The following is a 20,226-nucleotide window of genomic DNA, read 5'->3' on the forward strand; positions in this document are numbered from 1 at the left end:
GTCATTTTGTTTTTTTTGAAGAGCTTTCCAGTGGATCTGCATTCAAAACAGAAAGGTGAGGAAATCTGATAAAACAGGAAATCCACATGAGTTGGAAGGGCATCCAGCCACACGATAATGGAAGAATTTAAAGGAATTTGACTGCCCTCACACTCCAGCAGCTTGAGGACTCTGCATCTAATTTTACTGAGCTGACCGAAACCACAAAAGCTATTTGGTTGTTGCTTAACAAAGGCTGTAGCTCTTCTCCAGCTGCCGATTTACTCATTTTCAAGGAATGAGCTCATTTAGCAGAGTGTTTTCCTGCATCCTTTCCCATTGGGCAACAAGTGAGAAACGGGAAAGCCTACTCATAACTGTAAAAAAGCACAGCTGAGATGCACCTCAGTGAATAACATTGCGTTTCTGACATAACCCCTGTGCCATAGTGTGCTGGCGGTGCCTGGCACAGTGTGGAGCCCTCGCATACCTGCGTGTTATCTACAGAAAAATGCATTTTAACACAGAAATGACACCTGCTCTGAGTGCTCTTTGGGGTTCCCCATCCTGCCTACTGGGTGCCGCTCCTGGCTCTGCTGCTGAAGCACATCAAAATATCATTAATTAAATCCCCAAGCAGTTGCTTCACGGGATTTCTGAGAAGGGGTCTTGTAACCAGCGTTGGATTAGCCTTTACATCTACGAGGAAGAGGAAAGGGGAGGAGGATGGAGCCTGCATCCTCTGAGGGGAACAGTGCAAGCGATGCATTTCAGGAAAAAGAAGAACTGAAAGCTCTAGGAAACTGTTATGAAGGAGAAACTCAGCACACTAAATTAGGGGCTTTCTGAAGCTCTCTTAAAGGAAGCATTAAGAGGGAATGGATTCATTCTGCAGCCTTAAAAAAAATAAATGGCCTGCTGCCCTTAAGGCTGCGTTAAACTAGTATGAAAACCTGGGAGCTTTCACCGAATTTAGATTAGATTTCTTTGGGGTTCTTTTTCCTCCCCACCGAGGGGTTCAGGGAGCACAACCCCCTAACATTTTGCTAGCTCCTTAGCCGATTCACAGGGCTGGAGGTGAATCGTCCTCCTCCTCCTCGGCAGCAGGTCAAGCCAGTGCCACGCACCAGCTGGGCAGCGGGCAGCGCGCTTCAGCCCTGCAGACCACGTTTCAGCTTCAGCCACACTCCTCACTCACCAGCAGCATTTCGCCACCACTCATGCCGGAGCGAGCACCCATCCAGCCACCCAACAAGTTTGTCTTGGGCACGGATCCCACCAGAAAAAAATGAATTCTTTTCTTCAGCGGGGTTAATTTTCAAGTGGATGAATGTGATTCATCCCTGCAGATGCACGGCGCGGCGTGCCAGGAGCCCACAGCTGCTTCTAGCCCAAAGTGGGCGGTCGAATCCCAAGTGTTGCAATACTGCAATTCCCTGAAATCAATTAAAAACGTGCCATTACTGAAGTGTGACCCTCCAGCCATGCCAAGAGCCGGGTCCCCCGTGCTCTGCCCAAGTACCCCAATCCTACTCACCTGCACCAGGGAACGGTGAAGGCTACTGAAAACAGTCTCCCGGTTTCTAACAAGGCAAAACACACGCATGGTAGAAACACAAGCATTTAACAAGCCAATCCATCTTTATTTTGGTAGTACTCTCTGCTGGAAAGGGAAAAACCTCAACTTACAAATACAGCAAAGTGGTAAAAGAAAGACAGGTGTATAAAATAAACTGCAAATGATTCCAAGTGCCTGACAGCAACACCAGGAGGAGCTTTACAAACCTGTCACCTTTAGACCAAATACTTTCTGCTTCTGCTACCACAGTACTGGATGTCAGCTACGTCATAGACTTCACTTGCTATACGAAGGTACTTTTTAAAATAAGGGCTTTCTTGGTAATTTAAAGAGAATCAGACACCTTAAAATCCTCCATATAAAAATACAACCGTATAATAACAGCACAAACTAATGCATCTTCCAAGTTTTGGCTATCCTAGCTAACTACTTCTCACAACTACCCTGCAAGGTAACTTAAACCTGGGAACGGTGGCACAAAGTGAACTGATCTGTCCCAAGTGCCATAGTGAGCCCAAATCTGGCTGCCTTGGCTCAGTTTTACCTCCTAGTGAGCCCAGACTGGGGTTATGCATCGTATGGCTGGGATTTAGTGTGTCACCACTAACAGCAGAACAAAGCAACTTAAAATTCCAGGAATAAAGCTCTCTTGTGTTTCCATGGGATTCTGTGGTTTAATTTTGCATATGTTTTTCCCTATTCTGGCAATTATAGGCATCGTCTGACACTTTGAAAGACTCCTGATACAATATACCACAATCACAGTGATGTTTTCCAGTAGCATCTTGAACCACGTTGACACAAGAGGTCACCACGCCAAACAGATCCCACTCAAAGACGCGGTTACCTTGACAAGCCAAATTCTTTGCACACGTAACTGCATAAATACAGTGCCACCATCAAGTGGGTTACTCCAGGGTAAACAAGAATAGTACCAAACTGAGCAGATCTAGCTGCTAATAGAAGTTTTCATATGAACCATCTGAAATATCAAAATAAGAAGCTATTTGAAATAGGGTGATGTCATCTAGAACACAGAACTATTTTACAGACCATTAACTCTGACTGCCAGTTCAAGAAGAACATTAAGAAGAAGAAATCAATGCTAAGAGGTCACAACTGTACTTTCCCAAAGTGGAAAGAGTGCGCAGTACATTGCCAGACAGATGTGCAAACGACACTCGGCTGAAATACCGTTTACAAAGAGATGGAAGTTAAGAAATGTGGGATTCCGAGCAGATGCATTTAGCTTGTAGGTAGAAACATGGGAAAGTACCACGAGACAAAATTCTGGGTCCCACCTTTGCTCCAAATGCTCAGAGACACTCACCAGCAGTGGGGATGCAGCTGGGAGCAAGAGGTTGGGGGCTCCCAAAGAGCTGAATTTGGGTCATTTTTCTTTTCTTACAGGGAAGCATCAGCCCTAGGAAGGTTGTTACTGGAGCTGCATTTTAGAGGCTGCTGCTGTAATCCTGTTCTTTATTTTGGTGTTATTTCCAGCACGGGAGAATTAGGCATATGCAAATACCATGGCTCGGAGCTCATCAAAACAGGCAGATGTACCATTTGCACTTCCCAAAGGGAAGGGACCTTCTCCTGGGGAAGCAAAGAGGATGTCCAGGTGTTTCTGCAGTTCTTGGGCTTAAACTTTAACTACAAAACAAAATCTGTACATTTATATGCAATCTATGGGCACAAAAGAGTTATAAATCATGAGTTCACATCTCTCACAGTAGAGTAAGAAGGTAACACAAACAGATTTGGCTCAACATAACGATAAATCATTATCAAACATATTACATACATTATTGCCTGATAATTACCAGCAGTTGGGACACAGCACGCCACCTTAACCCACAGGTTTTTGAGTTTTCACAAGAAAAACAAAGGTATTTCCTAACTTTAACGTGAAGATATACAATTGACATGACTTATGAAGCCAATGTTTCCATATAAATGCATCTCTATATTTGTTCATTGCAGAACGCAATGAACTCTTAGCAATCTTTTTATTTCACCTTATAAAACTAAAAAAGCAATGATAGCTTTGTGTAGAAAAAAAAAAAATCAAAAAAATAATATATTTTCAAAACACATCTGTCATCTCTTAGGATAAAGGATCGTATATTCTGCTCTTCTTAGTGCTTCTGTGCAAACCAAAGGCACCGTTCCTACCAATGTGGTTGTTGATTTGTTTCATTTTGGGTTTAGAAAGGTGAATGTAAAATTGCCAGGCCAGGACAAAGGAAACGTTCCCGTGCCAAGGACACTACTGCGTTGCTGACTGCTATCACAACAAAGACGGATCAGGAAATGCTGTTGCGTGTACTTATGAAGTCAACATCAAGAAAAACGAGAACATCTAAAAACGACTGTCTCTAACAAACAGCTGGCAGGATACATGTCATTAAGACCCAACAGAAGAACTAGACTGTTTTTAATGAAGATGAGAAATACACACATCTCTGCAAATCCCGTACCTACACAGTTATGTCTTTGTACTTTTACCAAGCGGGGGGAAAATAGCATCCACGTCTGTACACCCCCTTTAATCCTAGAGTGCATGCATTACAAACACCAGCGCCACCCAGAAGGGCAGCACGAGTTCGCCACGTCTGCCAACCTGCAGTAAAAAGGAATACAAGTGCTGACAAATGCCATATTATATCTTTAAATGAATATTTTTGCATTGGTCGGATACCAAGCTAAGCTCGCAGTGTAATTCCAGACCCTCTTTATGATTCAGGACCGTCTCTGTGGTGAATATAATTCCTGTGGAGTGGTTTTTCCCTCTTGTCTAAGCAGGTGCATCTTCTAAGCATAAGCAGGGATGGGTCATCCGGCGGGGGAGCAGGACCTCGCAGGGACGTGCGGCTGCACGGCACCTCGTTGGGCAGACAGCAGTGCCCACTGAGGGCAAGAGGCATGGCAAGAGCCTGCGAACCAGCGTGCGGGTCCCACAGGGATGGATGCTCCGGCAGCAACTGGTTTTGTTCAAATTCCCGATTTCCAATAAGGACAGCCCAGCCTCAGGCACACAGCCCCGATGCGGCGCAGCACGGCTGAGCGAGGAAGGCAGGGCAGTGCTCCTGCACAACTGACCAACACCAGGAGATGACCGACTGTCACAGCGGTGCTTTCTCGCTCAACGCAAACTGCGGGAACGGTGAGGGGAAAAGGAATTTCAGGTGAGCCAGAATAATGGAGGGGATGCTCACCACTACTGCAGTGTTATTCCTAAGGCCAGGATGGTGGAACACAGTGCTTCCAAATACAATTTTCCTCATCCATCCCAGCTCTGGTGTTTTCCACACACACACCTCCCAATGTGTGCGCTGGGGATCATTGCTGGCTCAGAACGTGAGCTGACAAGCAGGTCTGGAGCATAAGGATCTCAGAAAATGACTCGGTCCTCCTGCGTCCTCTCCCACCACAGCGTGCTGTTGAAGGTGCCGAAGCTGCTGTCCTCCTCCTCCTGCTCTTTAGCAAGCTCCACAAAAACCTGGAACAGACAGGAAGGATGTGAGTATGCTACGCTCCTCTGAAGGAACTTTCTTGCAAACAAACAGAATTCATGCTAAAAACCTCAGGAGTACCGAAGGTATTGTTTCATCTCCAAGTAGGAAGTTTTCAGTATTTTTTTTTCTGCTTACTCCTACGCTCCCGCCTCCTTTCTTCCAAGCACAATGAAAAGGAAGTTGAACCGCATACAAGCTGAAGGACATTTATTGTCAGCAATAACTAATCCAGAATAAGCAATAAGAAGCCTCAGCTCTACCTTCTTTTTTCAGAGATGAACAGCAATGCCCATCTTCTGAATAAATCAGTGCTATTTCTACTAATGCCATGAAGTTATTTTGCTCCAGTCACTGCAGTTGGCCTTTTATTTTTAAAGGAGAAAACAGCAATAATGAGGAGCAGGGACACTGGTAGTCCCAATTCACATGGGAAAAGGGGACTTCAGCTCCAAAAATGCCCAAATGGGCATAAGCAGAGTGGCTCCAGCTGCCCAAGAGCCAGGCACAGGGGACAAACTGCCTGTGCAGGACTTATAGAATCACAGAATCATAGAATAGTTTGGGTTGGAGGGGACCTTAAAGATCATTTAGTTCCAATCCCCTGCCATGGGCAGGGACATCCCACTGGCTCAGGCTGCCCAAGGCCCATCCAACCTGGCCTGGAACACCTCCAGGGATGGGGCAGCCACAGCTTCCCTGGGCAACCTGGGCCAGTGTCTCACCACCCTCATGGCAAAGAAATTCTTCCTGATGTCCAGCTTAAATCTGCCCTTCTCTAGTTTGTACCCATTCCCCCTCATCCTATCCCCACAAGTCTTTACAAATAGCCCCTCCCCAGCTTTCCTGTAGCCCCTTTCAGGTACTGAAAGGTCACTATAAGATCTCCTCAGAGCCTTCTCTTCTCCAGGCTGAACAACCCCAACTCTCTCAGCCTGTCCTTCTATGAGAGGTGCTCCAGCCTTCAGGTCATCTTTGTAGCCTCCTCCTCAGACCTGTTCCAACAGCTCCATCTCCTTCTTACGTTGAGGATTCCAGACCTGGACACAGTATTCCAGGTGAGGTCTCACAAGAGAGGACTAGAGGGGCAGAATCCCCTCCCTCCCTGCTTTGGATGCAGCCCAGGACACGGTTGGTTTCTGGGCTGCGAGCGCATATTGTCGGCTCATGTCAAGCTTCTCATGGACCAGCGCCCCAAGTCCTCCTCTGCAGGGCTGCTCTCAATCACATCATCTCCCATCATGTACTGATCGTGTACTCCCATCATTGTCCCCCCTCTGTCCACTATGACTTGCCCGGGCCGGATGCACAGCAGGGGGAAGTGAATCTACCCCAGACACTCCAAAAACCTACAACTCCTTCGCCTGGCAGGATTTACTTCCACGATACGTAATTTGCTTTAACATACCTGTTCCAATGTTGCTTGAGAGAAGCTGTACTCCTCGATGTTAAAGGCGTGTTTTACTGTTAAAAGAATTAATAAGAGCACATATTTAGGAATACGTCATCATCTGACAGAACAAGGTTTAAAGCATTTTAAGCTGGTATAAACACTTAACTTTTCATTTGACAAGAAAAAGAGTTGGGGATTCCAATTATACTAGAAAAAATAAATTAAATTAGTTTGGAACAGAAATGCAGAAGCGCCAGTGCAGGGCAAATGTGTTAGTTTTAGGAGAAAAAAATGTATATGATGCATGGCAATGCTTAATTACCTTCTTCCAGCTTGGAAAAAGAATGTGAAAGTGACTGTACATCTTCTTTAGGAATTTTATATGCCAAAATAGAAGCAAAGCTGGAACAAAGAAACAAAGCAAATTTAGCTTCAGGTAAAATTACTCAAAGCAAAAATATTAATATCCAAGTCAATGGATTTAAATGCACTTTCTGAAGGTTACTCCAGGCATTCTGACTAGCTATCATCACATGAGACAAGAGGAACGATGCAGCTCTGGGGGACCAGCTGGTTTATAACCCAATCCAGATCCAGGTGCACCAGCTGAGATCCCCTTGAGACCACTCTATGATTTCTATGCTCTTCAGCTGAGATACAACCATTTATATTCTGCCCATACACTCATGAAAGAAAAAAAATCACTGCCTGGAACTTCTAAAGTTATGAGGTTTTGCCTTTCCAATGAACTCAAGACAGGTCACAGGATCCCCCGGGGCTTTGCATCATCCAGCGGTTCCCGAAACGTGGGCTCCAGAACAGGGAGCTGCTCTACCCCACACATTTGCTTCTGGAAAACAAAACACTCCTCCACATCTCCCGCATTTGAGCGCCACTCGTTACACGAAGCCTTCAGTGCTCTCTTTGGAGTCTCATCAGCGCTCACCAACCCAAACCCTTGAGTTCATATGGCACAATTTCCACGTGCTGGAAGGAAAACCAACCAGCTCACCCTCAAACGCTGAGGCACCCCTAGAAAATGTTCAAATGTTTCTAGGTATGGGCCAGCGACTCAGATTTTTATCCCCGTTTCCCGGGAGCCCTGAGTGAGAAGGAAGCTGTCAGGCCACAGCTAAGCAGAAATCCAAGTTTTGCTTCCTCTGTGCTGAACATCTGCACTCAGGCCCACAGCCACCACCCTGGCAGCTTTTGCTGACCTGCAAAACCCTTCCTCTTTTTTTTCTTTTTTTTAAGCTGCCTATAAATATTTTTTTGTATATTTTAGTATCACAGCACTCCTCACGCGGTGCCAAAGAGCTTCTGAGAAACTGAGGGCTTGTATTAATATCAATGTTTTCCATGTATTTATGAAAACTTCACCTTTCCTGACGATTTGCATTTGGGAAGATGTGCAAAATCTGTCTCTGTAGAAACTCCACTTGCTGTACATCTGCTGTTTCTTTTAATTTCATTTCCAAGAAGTATCCTCTGCCAAATTTACTCTTCAGGTGTTGGACGGTACCTATACATCTACCAAGAGCAGAGAGAAAATAGAAGTCGTAGATGTTATTACACCACACTCAAAAAGTAACCTAACTTATAACAGACCTTTTCAGCAGTTTAATTTTGCTGCAGTTTAAGAAGCAAAAGATTCTCTGCTTAGATTTTCAAAGAAATATATTCCAGTCAACAGCTCCTCTATCCTCCCTGCCACAAAGCCTGTGACAGCGGAGGGCTCCGGTGGTACCTGAGCTGCCCGGACACCAGAATGGCCACACGATCACAGACAGCATCTGCCTCTTCCATGTAGTGAGTCGTCAGGATAGCTGCTCTCTCCTTATTCTTAAACGCTGCTCGAATTGCCCGCCTACAAAAACAACCAAAAAAAAAAATCTCTGAATAAAACAACTGGTATGTAACAGTAAATCCTGAGACAGCAGCAAAAGAGGACTGTGATGGTCAAACACAAACTATTTTATGGACCAATACTACTTTCACATCAGCGATTAACATCTGATATTTTAAAAAGATGACTCAAATCTCATACTACTTATATTCCAAGATTTCTTTCAACTTTTAAGCTTTTTGGTCTCTTCTCCCAAGTAACAGGACAGGAGGAAATGGCCTCAATCTGCACCGGTTTATATTGGATATTAGCAAGTATTACTTCACTGACAGTGCTCTCAAGCACTGAAATAGGCTGCTGAGGGAAGCGGTTGAGTCACCACCCCTGGAGGGATTTAAAAGAGGTATAGATGTGGTGCTTCGGGACGTGGTTTAGTGGTGTACTTGGCAGCGTTAATTTTATGGTTGGACTCTATGACCTTGATCTTAAAGGCCTTTTCCACCCCAAATGATTCTGTGATTCCAGGAGAGGACACAGACGAAACGCACCTGGCACTAAGGAAGCCTTGATTCCCTGTCTATGGCTCTCCCTAGTGTTAACAGGGATGATGGACACATAAAATTGGACAAATCCCCAAAGAGAAACGAGCTTGCAGCCAGTGTGGCCCTTAGCGGCACTCACCACATGTGCTGCTTGGCTTTTGGATCCATCCCGGTTGACGGTTCATCCAAGAGCGTGACTCGCGGGTTGCCCAGCATACTCAGGGCAAAGCACAGCTGGGAAGAAGGCAAAGGGAAAGGATAAGGACACAACGGCTGCTGGGGGCACCCAACGCGGCAGCTCAAAAAGCTCCCTCGTACCTTGCGTTTCAGCCCTACGCCCAGCTTCTTCGTTGTCTTCTGCAGGTGGTCTTTTAAATCCAGGGCACTTGCGATGCTGCGGAAAGGAGAGGACCTGAGCTGAGAGGGTGAAGCTTTGCCTTCCCCCACATCACACAGTATACAAACAGTGTCGTTGGAAGAATTTGGCAACAAATATTTGTATATAAAGTATAGAAAAAAGCAAAGCAACACGCAGAATCAGAGCTTGGTGCTTCCATACAAAACCACTTGAGCCACGTCCTAGAGGAGGTGATAATCCAGAAGCAGCTGCAAGCCCTGGCCTCCTCCTCGTCCCTCAGTCTCTGCAAAGGTCATCATTAGCACTTTGTAACTTTAAAAAAAAATCCACAAATACAAATTAAATTTTGTGTGGCTGAATCTGTATCTCCTAATCTACAAATCTGTCTCTCCTAACCTCACTGAATTGGCTGAAATGATCCAATCATAAACTTAAACGGAAAAAAAGATTGCCTGCGGAATTGTGGGTAGGGATAAAAAAGCCTTAAGAAAAATATAGTTAAAATGTTAAACATTCCTATACTAAGCTACTTACCGTTTTATGACTTCCTTAACGTCAGTCTGACTCATTCCTTTGATAGCACCATAAATTTCAAAGTGTTCCTGCAACGTGATATCTGGCCAAAGTGGATTCGTTTGAGGACAGTAACCCACAAATTTCACAGAGTCATCTTCACTGTTCAGCCCAAAAGAATAATCTCCCATCAGAACCTGCGAGGAAAATGTATAGACTTTACTCAAGAATATTCTAAGGTTCAGAACTATTTATATAGGATTTTAGCAAAACACATTTGGGAATGCTTGCAATAACAATAAAAACAATAAACATAGATTTCCTTTCTATTTAGTCTGTAGTGTGTGAAGTACCTGCCCACTGGTTGGCTCAATCTCTCCAACGAGCATATTAATTAACGTGCTTTTCCCAGCTCCATTGGGTCCCAACAACCCCAGTATTTCTCCTAAAGAAAGGACGACACAAAGCATTGCCCAAAAGGTCAGATAAATGGATTAAAGAGTAATTTTTATAGATATAACAGCTCACCAGCCAGTAATTTAACTCCAACCTTTTTTGACGCAGAGAGAGACATGTTTTGTTGCCACTTTTTTTATTTTTCTCCCCAGAAGAAATTCCTTCCTTTCATCAAACTCTTTGTGCAAGCTGCTGACCAGGATTGCTGGCATCTGGTAGAGAAGAGAGAAGTGCCTGAAGATTGTAGCACCTTTGGGAAACATCTCAACCTGGGGTTTGGGGAGTGCCCATGGGTACACACGGCGGCATTACCTCCTCGCTCTTGGGGCTTTTCAGTATTTCTTGGACTCGAAGCCTCTCTGCCTTCACATCTTCATCTTCGTTCTCATCATGAGACACATCTGGGAACTTCCAGGTTCTGGCTTTTGTAAAACATTTTCTAAAGGGAAGAAAACAACACGATGCCTCTGCTTGGCATTCAGCTGAGATTTGTTCGCTGCTTCGATGCAGACAGCAATTTGAACCCTGGACTAACACAGTTATGCAGCACACCCGAGAAGCCCCAAAAGAGCAAAAATTGCTGTCGGTAATTGCAACTATGTCATCTCTACGATGAGCTCTTTGCTGGGGGATGACAGCTCCAGCCATGCAATAGGGAAGGATGCTCCCCTATGTTTTTTATATATATACATATATAAAAATATATTTTATATATATATATATATATTTATATATTCCTGATTTGGCTCTGATATAACTTAAAAGGAAGTAAAAAATCCCTCTTCCTGCACTTTGATTGAATTTCAGGCAACTAAAGTTAGGAAAACAAATTCTTTAGACACTTGGGATGGGATATAAACACAGGTATTTTGTTTTCTGCAGTATTCCCCACAGCCATACACTGCACGTTCCAGTTTCATCACTAGCATCATTTTAAAGAGAAGCAATAGTCCAAAGAAGGCATTTTTAAGAAGTCTGTCCAACAAAGACACACCTGAAAAATGGATCCTCTCTAACTGTCCTCCCGCCGTTCTTCAGCTCAAAACATCGCAGTAGGAAAAGCCACACGACACACTGCAAATAGGGCTAAAACAGACAAACACAGTTCCGGTTCCTCAGACCGGTGACCCTACCGGCGATCCCACCAGCGCGATGAGTGAAAAGAAGCTCCAGCTCTTCCCTCCCCCAGAAGTGCTGATGGTTTTGAGAAGATGAAATGTATACTGAGATACTACTCAGTGAGTAGACAATGAGGACGCACAACCACAGCCTGCTTAGATTTAATGGCAATTACTTGGGTTTGGAGGCAGGGGGACAGTGCCCGCTGTGGAGTTCATGCTCCACGAGCACAAGCTCCCATAATAATCAGGACTAATATTGACTATTAAAGCAGCAAATGTCGAGCTGGTAGGCACAGCAGCTTTTGCTAATACTCTTTATGCTGCAACAGGTTGCAAAGCCGCAGACTCCAGTGATGCTCAGCATTAGATCAAATCTTTACTAATAAAGACGGCTGAACAGACGGGGCTTCTCAGCAGAAGTCAGCAATTCTCCATAGCAAATATGGCAAATAATCAAATAATCGTGCTTACAGCTATAACTGCTACCAGGAGCCGGTCCCATGGGTCGTAGTATCCTCCACTCTTTCGCTTGCTTTTCCACGAGACCTGATAATGCAAAAGGATAGGTTCAGGTGTATAATCGCCTCCCAGAAACTGCATATTCGACACTGCACTTTAATCTCAACTCAGTCATTTAAGTTATCTTGCTCAAACACTTTCTGAGCTCTGCAGAGACCCTGCATGCAGGAGTTTGATGCCAATAAAACTTCCATCAAAGTTCCCGGGGATGCTTCCTGTTTAAAGCCACGGACTCCTAATTAACCCATCTCACACCACTGTGTTTGCCCAGTCCACAGGCTGAGAAATGTATGTTTTTCCTTTAGATATTTAATGCGAGACTTCCTTTTTTCCTCATTTTAAAACTGCAACATTCTGCTTACAGGAAAAAAAGGCGATTGTTCACCAGCCACTGCTATTCTTCACGTGTTAAGTAGCTACGGAGGACATCATCCCACCAGGCAGATATCTGCTGTGCCATTATCACTCAAGACACCCACCCAACCCCATCCATCTACAAACACTCTGGAGAGGATCTCCTGTACCCCCTTACCTTTATAAAGCAAATAAGACAGCCAATAAGAGGATAAATAGGAATGAAGATGGAGAAGACATAATGCAGGACGGTGGTTACCAAGTAATAGTCCAGAAAGAAGGCCACTTCAGTGACAACTGTACAGAGCAAAGCTGTCTGTACAAAAGAAAAGGAAAAAAAGTCCATTTTCATTCAGTTCAGACTTTGTAGGCATAAGTTACCTAATTTGAGGCACAGTTTTTAAAGCTTTTATCATTTAGGATATGGCAGTAATACAGAGACATTGGTAAATGCTTCAAATTTCTTGTGCGTTAAGGACACACAGATAAATAAAAGAACTGGGAAGCGTGTTGTGGCTTTGGAGATTACCAGCTGGGAAGACTGGTTAAATTACTCACCACTGAAAATATAAATGACCAAAATTCTTTCGTGTTCTGGACTTTTTTAAATGTGAAGGAGACGACGTAAGTGAAGAGCACGACCGATGGGACATAACCAATCAGGCAAAAAATCTGCCAAGATAATAAAGGGTGCTCAGGAAATGTAAGAATCCAGAGGAAGAATTTTTTGTATAAGTATCAACTGGAAATACTTTGCTACATTACTCTGGTTTCTTATCTGTCACTCGATTTGATATATTTTGCGACCTTGGTACATACAGCATACGCTGCTAAAGACAGAAACAAAAGCGTATGTGGACAGGCAGAAACGTCACCCTCCTTCCTTGAAATATTTCACCCCCTTTTTTTTTTCCTAACACAGGCTCCCATAACTGTTGACCTGAAGATTTTGGCAAACATCAGGAATTTCACCTTCAGCCTCAGCATCTTTGCAGAAACTGAAATCGGGGAAGATGCGCTGGCAGAAAAATAGCCCTGCAGCGCAACGGTCGCATCCCAAACCTGATTACCAGGGAGCTTCTGGGAAAGCAGCTAGGAAAATTTGATTCTTCTCAATTACAGCCAATGTCTCGGGGAAGACCGCTCTGAATGTAAGACATGAAAACTTGTAGTCACTTCAATTTAATCACAAGCTGTAATTCATTGTAGAGCTGGTCTGCCTTCAAAGTCTCCATAACCTTGTCATTAACAGCACGCTCACATAAATGGGAGCAACTATCAATCAGCAGCAAGGAGCATAAAGCTGACTGAACAAGGAGGGCAGTGAAGGACAAAGCATTTCCTTGGAAGAACCTGGTGTTTTAAAGCTCCTTTTTCTTCCAGTTCTGAATGAAACTCCAAAATTTGAGTAATTTTTCCCCATGAAAAGTACTATTTTGCCTTTGGTGCAGCGTGATTGGTGCCTCGGTGCCAACAGCCTTAATTGGGTATTTTCTCTGTGTCTCGGTTGGAAAAAGTCTGCCGGACCATCTAATAAAAATAAACACTTGTGGAAGATAACACACCCACGCTCTCACATCCCCACACGCGCTCCACTGCGCTCACCACAGCAATGAACTTGCCAACGTAGAAGTAGACACCGTAGTGAAAGGCAAAGAGGCTGCCGATCATCAGGACAAGGATGGAGAAAAACAGCGGGAGGTCAACAACAGCTTGCCCGGTCCAGTAAGCGGAGGGATAAAGTCCCGCTATCTTCAACTGCGTGTACGCTTTGATCTGCAACAGGAAAATGCAACGTTAATTAAAATTAACACTGTGTTGCTCTGCCTCAGTGCGTGAGCAGCATCTTGGTTTCCCCTTTAATACACTGCTTTTACACTTGCGTGGTAGCAGTGTTTTACCCAATTACTGCTGAGTTTTGCTGCGGAAGAAGGAAAAAGCCATGCAAAGCAAAAGGGCTTTTCCCAAATCTGCTCCACACCAGGCAGCAAACAGAAGTCACATCCATGCTGCCACTCCCGGCAAAAGATGCTACTTAAGACTTCTTAAGATTTCCCTCCAAACCCTAAGTTTTTAAGTTCTCACGCAATCTATAAATCCACATCTGGGAGTTTACCTTATGGTTTTCTGCATTGTCCATGGCAAAATAGGGCGGCATTCCAGTAATAATGATGCCCAGTAACACAGCTTCAAAATAGATCTCCAGTTTGAAAATCGTGTCTGGAAGATTCTGAAATATCAATATCAGATTTCTTCAATATCAGAATGCGCGTGACCAGAACAAAACGTTGAGAATTGGAACACGACTATAAATGCTCAAACATATATTGTATGTATCACAAGATAATCTGAGCTGCAGCATGAAGAAAAACACCTGTGGAAGTTTTTGGAGTGTATGTAGGAGCATCTAATGAATTCCTGGAGCACTCATCTCCTGCAGATAGTCCTCTCCTCTCCCAAAGACCCCCCCGGCTCTGCCCAGGAGGCAGCAGACCTCCAGCATCCCCGCGTGTAGCCCCCAAAGTGACTTGTCACAACCCTGTAATGAATTCCCAATAGGGCATCCACTTTCTGCATTCCCTTTTCCGTCACTTCCACAAGCTGCCAAACAACATCCCAGCATCTTTCAAGTCCTGTTCAATACTGCAAAGGTCTGTATCACCAAAACCACAGGCTTTGGCTACTGGAGCTCAATCCTTCTTGACAGCACTGCGCAGAGCACAACCCTTGGTGCTGTAGACAGTCCTGACCAGATTCCTCCCCTTTTTTTCCACCCCCCAGGAATGCTCTGCCACCCACCCTGAGCTTAAGGACCGTTTTTGCCGGTGCTGCTCACCTGAACAAAGGGGTTGCTCCAGATCTGAATGCTCTCCGTCACATTTAAATTGCGCAGAAGGAGATTGCTAACAATATTCATCAAAACTGGCAGGGAATGCACCATGGTACTATTGAATATGACCGTGAAAACATAGTTCTGGAAAGGAAAGTGTTGGGTATTTTAATTCTTCTGCATGAAGGGTAATTTCCTGGAGGGGGGGAACTCTCCTATGGGCTTAATTAAATGTGAACATTGGGATAAATCTTTGCAGAATAGAGCACGCTTTGCAGGAAGCTCTGGGCTGCTCAGGGTGGTTCTAACACGTAACCTAATTCAGGAAAAGAGTCCTGCCCATAGCGAGCAATTATTTGGAATAAATTCCCAGAATGTTTCATGCAACCGTGGGGCTGCGACAGAGGATGCTCCAGACGATTACAGTCTGAAAACAAAACACACAGCGACGCACACTCGTATGTTCTTGTTAATGCATTTAAAAACGAGACAGGCAAAAATTGACATGAGCTACGGGCTGCGATGCCACGCTAATATTAACAGTTGGCTATGAATAAAAACAGGAACAAGAGACAGAGCTGGCGTGTTGCAAAGCAGTTCCTTTGCTGGAGATTAAATCTGACCCCAACATTCACAATCTTTCTGACACTCCTTCAGTGACCATACAACCCAAGAAAACTCATTTTTCTTTACACATGAGAGCACCACGGAATTACACTTCTGTCAAATTGTATAATTCAGCCAGTATAAGTAAAAAAACATAAGGAATTCCTATGCCAGGTCTCTCACGAAGTAAAATATTTCTTTTGGCTTTTTGTACCCTTGTGGGGAAGAAAGGGGGATGGGAGTTTTATTAGTCTACCATAATTATCATTATGGAAGAACATTTATTTTGATAATATTTCCATTTTGTTAATACAATTGTTTTTCTAGGCCTCTCGTATAAGCAATATTACATGCTATTATTTGTTTATAGGACTCAATAGGTGCCTTTCAGGCAACGGTACAACAAACTCAGCCTCTAACCAGCTCCTTGGGGTACAACTGAACTGGTCTGTCCATCTTACCTGACTGGATTCAAGGTCAATCACGTTTAAAGCTGCGCTGTGAGGTGCAGCTGAGACGTAATCACTGTCATTAAACATCTCCAAGAGTATGTTCATGCTCCCAAGAGAGCGGACAATGTCACTGATATCCGAGCCTGGTGTAAGACAGAGAAAGCATCGCCTTCATCCTCAGTTTATCATTACTAGCGATAAACTCATTGCAAGCCTGGAGTATTTAATACAAAATTAGTCACGCATTTTCCCACTGATATAGCCCTATGATGAAAAATCATTGTTTCTTTCCACATACCCACCAAAGAGTTCTCTGCTGTTTATATATGTTTTATATAATATAAACACGAATGTGTATATTTTGCCTTCCCACTCAACAGCTTCCAAATGCAATAAAATCCTTTGGTTCTATTCTCCAATTAATCTCCGCAAGCAAATGCAGCAGCGAGGAAGCGGACCTGCTAATAAGCACTTTCAGGATACTCAAAAGTTTCAGTTCAACAGAGAATTCGCTGAGAGAGCAGGAAACCAGCAGCACTTTAATAAAGCGTCTGGAGAAATGAAACGGAATTAAGCACAAATTCCCAACAGCTCAAACACGCTCATATCTATTGCCCAGAATGCTGCCACACACTTTTAAAAGGTCCTAAGTTGTAACAAAAAGGGGTTTTCCACAATATTTTGTAGCAGGATTTTAGTGTTGATGTACCTAAATGTCTCCCTACCAATTCCTTCACACCAGACATCTTTCTGTCTTGAGACAGAGGCGCAAAAGGCTACCAGGAGGAGGAGGAGGAAGACCTCTGAACCAAACCCCACAGCACCAAGGATACTTGCTCCCTACCATCCCCTGGTACCTCACAACTCTTCATGTGTGTTAATTTGAAGAAAAAAATTTGCCCTCAGCCCCAAAAGCAAAACACACCATCTTTTTCCACCGCATGAAATGCTATATTACAGAGGGAAGTTGAAACAGGAGCTACCCCCGCGGAGCATCTCTGCTCTCTCCTACCTGTGGAGTTCTGCAGCAGGAGACGACTCCTGTACTTGTGATAGACCTCTCCGGGCTTCAGAAAGTACAAATCTGGGGAAAGTTTGATAGCAGCTACAGAATTTTTGATGATGTGGTGTACGAAAAAGAATAAAATCTGAACTACAAGAAAAATCAGAAAAAGCAACAACCTGAAAGAAATAAAAGTTTCCGTTTTATTAAAATTCAGCGCAAGCCAACCCAGTTTAAGTGCATGCCATTAAAACAACATCTCCCTTGCCCTCAAAAAAGCACGTATTCAAAATAAAAGATAGCTTCGTTGATATTTTTTTTTAAACTGTAACTATAGGGAAGAAATTAGCTGCACCCTGTCCTTTCTCTGGTGTCATACAAACAGGTTTTGAGAACTTTGTATACAAATAAGAAAGCCCCAATACTTACATAACTCTCACACATTTATTTTCCCGCTTGAGACTAAGGAAATGAACTTTCGCTACGGTGGAAACCTGCTTCTTCCAGAGGGCTGTATTGCTCATTGCTGGTGCCTTCGTCTCCGACAGCATCAGGAGGCTCTGCTCCATATCGTCCAGGGATTTTGTATCCATTTCATCCTGCACTTGTTGGGAATTGAACACGCTATAATCTGAAAAAGAAGAGAGTAAAAGTCTACCCAGTAGCTCTTGATAGAGCTAAGCAATTTGAAATGGGAGCTGGATAAAGCTGGATGGCCATCAATTCCTTCCCCTCGCTCTAGCAGAAGCAACTGCATCTCGTGTCAGCCTCTCAACTTAACCCCAAGGTCAGCGACACCTGAAAGCTCTGAATCCCACACACAGAGGACAATTAAGGCAGATGAGGGAGATTTCTGCCACTCGAAAGATGCAGACTTCTCCCAGTTTCAAACCTTTAGCCTATGCATGCGCCTGTAGTATTCAGTACCAGCATATTCAGCTGTTAAAACCCTCTTATACCCATGCAAAAGCTTCGCAGAGCAGGATAGTCTTTACTAAACCATATCACAAAGAAAGATCTAGAAAGATTAAGATAGCTTGAACTATTCAAAGTTGACGTCAAACGAAGAACTGATTAATTCTGGAGTAATATCTAGCAGTTCCAACTTTATATTTGAATTGGAAGTTAACTTAAAGGAGAAGAAATACAAGTTGAACCATTTCAGCCTTAAATACAGGCCACTAGCGTTACTGTTCAGACAGAAAGCTGGAAATAAATTTAGACTGTGCATTTACTATTTCTTGAAAGTAAGCTCCGTTAGGAAAATAAAGGACATTTTAAAAAGCCAGGCATAAAAAATGCCATTGTAAAACAAAGCAGTGAGATGTAAGTACACCGGATGAAAAATTAATTACTGCAGAGACAGCCACTAAAAAGCTTTTCCCCTGTATCCTCCCAGAATCACTCCCAACCTAACTCACCGCTTTTGCAGGTTTATGTTAAACACTTCAAAAGCCTTGAATGCTGTGAGACCAAAGGAGTCCCCCAGCACTGCTGGAGGTAGCACTCTGCGAGAGGGTTTTCATTATTCTTACCTCCATAGCAAAACTCCTTGTGGCAGCAAGGTGGCATAGAGAATTCTACGCTAATTAAGACTCAATCAAACATGAGGGAAAACAGGAAAACAGCCACAGCCCATCCCACCTGCTTGATCGATCTCTGCCTCCACTTCCAGCTTCAGATAGACATCCTCCAGCGTTGTCATGGAAACGCCATAGGTGATAACGCCCAAATGGGAATGAGTGTCAAGGTCAGAAAATAAGCCTAGAGAAAGAAGTGAAACATACTGGTTGCTCTGAAACAGGATTACAATGTCTTCCCAAGAGGTCTTCAAGCCCATCAGAGACATCCCCAAAAGCCTTATGTGTGGTACTCTACAATGCAGGTAACATGTAAATACGGTTGCTTAATTATGAAGACACAGGTCATAGCTTGAGAACCAAGGCTGGGATAAGCTCCTTTTAGCACAAAACTTCAACTCTCTGTGGTCAGGTATGGAAAACGTGATATTTTCCCAAAGCTGTAGTGTTTATGAAACTGCCTCAGCATTCTAAAGCTCATGACCCTGGAGCTGCCTCCTGGCCGGCTGTGAGAGCCCCTCTCCTGGAAGCATCACACACAGGGAGTGCAGGTAGCTCATCCTACCCAGATCCCCACCCAGGCACAGAGATTTCACAAATAAAACCACCGAGTAATTTTTTATATATGCAAACATCCAAACCTATAAATCCAGCTTAACCAGAGAGGAGATTCTGGATGGCAGGCATAGCTTGAAAACCAAAATGACACTTAGAGAGTGAGAAGACTAATTAGCACTTCAGCATGGAAAAAATGCTATTGGGCTCTTGCCAGTCCTATGAAGTGAAGGATTTGACAAAACAAGGAACTTCAGAGCCAAGGTCACATTGAAGGGAAACGCAAATGCATAAAATGGGAACAGCAGTTGGATACTCAGTGATGCTCATCAGATCTCCGTGATTTCTTCTGCCTCAGTAGCTAAGGCATATTCCTAACCTCAGTTTGTCCTTAAAATAGTTTGGGGGAATTGATTCAATCTTGCATAAAGATGTCTGTTTTTCAAAAGCACATGCAGCGGCTGCTAAAGGTAAAGCTAATGAATTATTAACGAGTTAAATGCAACGCGGAAAATGCATTTATGAAATATGAGTCACATTCACATCAGTATTGATTCTCCCTTGGCTTTCCACATAGCGTAAAGGACAGGCTGTTTCTTCCCTTTCCTCCTGGGAGATGAACATGAGCTGTAGGGCTGATCAGATAATTGCTGCCATCTAGTGAAACCAACACATCTGTTCCACGCTCCTTCTCACCACTGAATTTTAAGGCAGTGACACAATGCTCTTAGTAGTGCACAAGGATTATTGCAGCACTTAAGACTCTCTGGCTTCCCTGCTCACTGAAACGCTTTGCGGCAAGATGATGCTCCCACAGGACAAGGGCGTTCTTGGACAAAAGGGGGTCTTCAGCCCTTCTGCTATAGGCATCTCCCTAGCGCTTGCTCTTGAGCTTCTTAGCACACCACAGACCCCTTGGAGGAGACAACAAGGTCCTTACCTGCCTGAGAAAGACCTCATCGACTGATCATCAGCCAAATCATAACTAAACAACGAATATGGATAAAACCGCAGAAACGCATAAG

The 20,226-nt window shown here is 43.9% G+C and overlaps 1 protein-coding gene across 5 annotated transcripts in view; it reads right to left on the reverse strand.

Moving 5' to 3' along the window:
- Nucleotides 1–1,592: 1,592 nt before the first annotated feature.
- Nucleotides 1,593–20,226, reverse strand: part of ABCA5 (ATP binding cassette subfamily A member 5) — a 37,516-nt gene continuing 18,882 nt past the window's right edge. For 4 of the 5 annotated variants that reach the window (XM_054083163.1, XM_054083165.1, XM_054083162.1 and 1 more), the window contains exons 19-40: nt 18,711–18,830; nt 17,496–17,697; nt 17,076–17,245; nt 16,073–16,206; nt 15,012–15,149; nt 14,292–14,405; nt 13,781–13,951; nt 12,734–12,847; nt 12,354–12,491; nt 11,774–11,848; nt 11,176–11,267; nt 10,494–10,620; nt 10,276–10,393; nt 10,079–10,170; nt 9,747–9,922; nt 9,173–9,251; nt 8,994–9,088; nt 8,214–8,333; nt 7,847–7,996; nt 6,789–6,868; nt 6,482–6,537; nt 1,593–5,060 (exon numbers count right to left, since the gene is read on the reverse strand). In XM_054083163.1, coding sequence (XP_053939138.1) covers nt 4,953–5,060; nt 6,482–6,537; nt 6,789–6,868; nt 7,847–7,996; nt 8,214–8,333; nt 8,994–9,088; nt 9,173–9,251; nt 9,747–9,922; nt 10,079–10,170; nt 10,276–10,393; nt 10,494–10,620; nt 11,176–11,267; nt 11,774–11,848; nt 12,354–12,491; nt 12,734–12,847; nt 13,781–13,951; nt 14,292–14,405; nt 15,012–15,149; nt 16,073–16,206; nt 17,076–17,245; nt 17,496–17,697; nt 18,711–18,830 — 2,669 coding nt within the window. In that variant the 3' untranslated portion in view covers nt 1,593–4,952. The remainder of the gene's footprint in view (nt 5,061–6,481; nt 6,538–6,788; nt 6,869–7,846; nt 7,997–8,213; nt 8,334–8,993; nt 9,089–9,172; nt 9,252–9,746; nt 9,923–10,078; nt 10,171–10,275; nt 10,394–10,493; nt 10,621–11,175; nt 11,268–11,773; nt 11,849–12,353; nt 12,492–12,733; nt 12,848–13,780; nt 13,952–14,291; nt 14,406–15,011; nt 15,150–16,072; nt 16,207–17,075; nt 17,246–17,495; nt 17,698–18,710; nt 18,831–20,226) is intronic. The other variant, XM_054083166.1, reaches the window with a different exon arrangement.

Source organism: Cuculus canorus, chromosome 18, assembly GCF_017976375.1.
Source record: "Cuculus canorus isolate bCucCan1 chromosome 18, bCucCan1.pri, whole genome shotgun sequence".
Taxonomy (NCBI): Eukaryota; Metazoa; Chordata; class Aves; order Cuculiformes; family Cuculidae; genus Cuculus; species Cuculus canorus.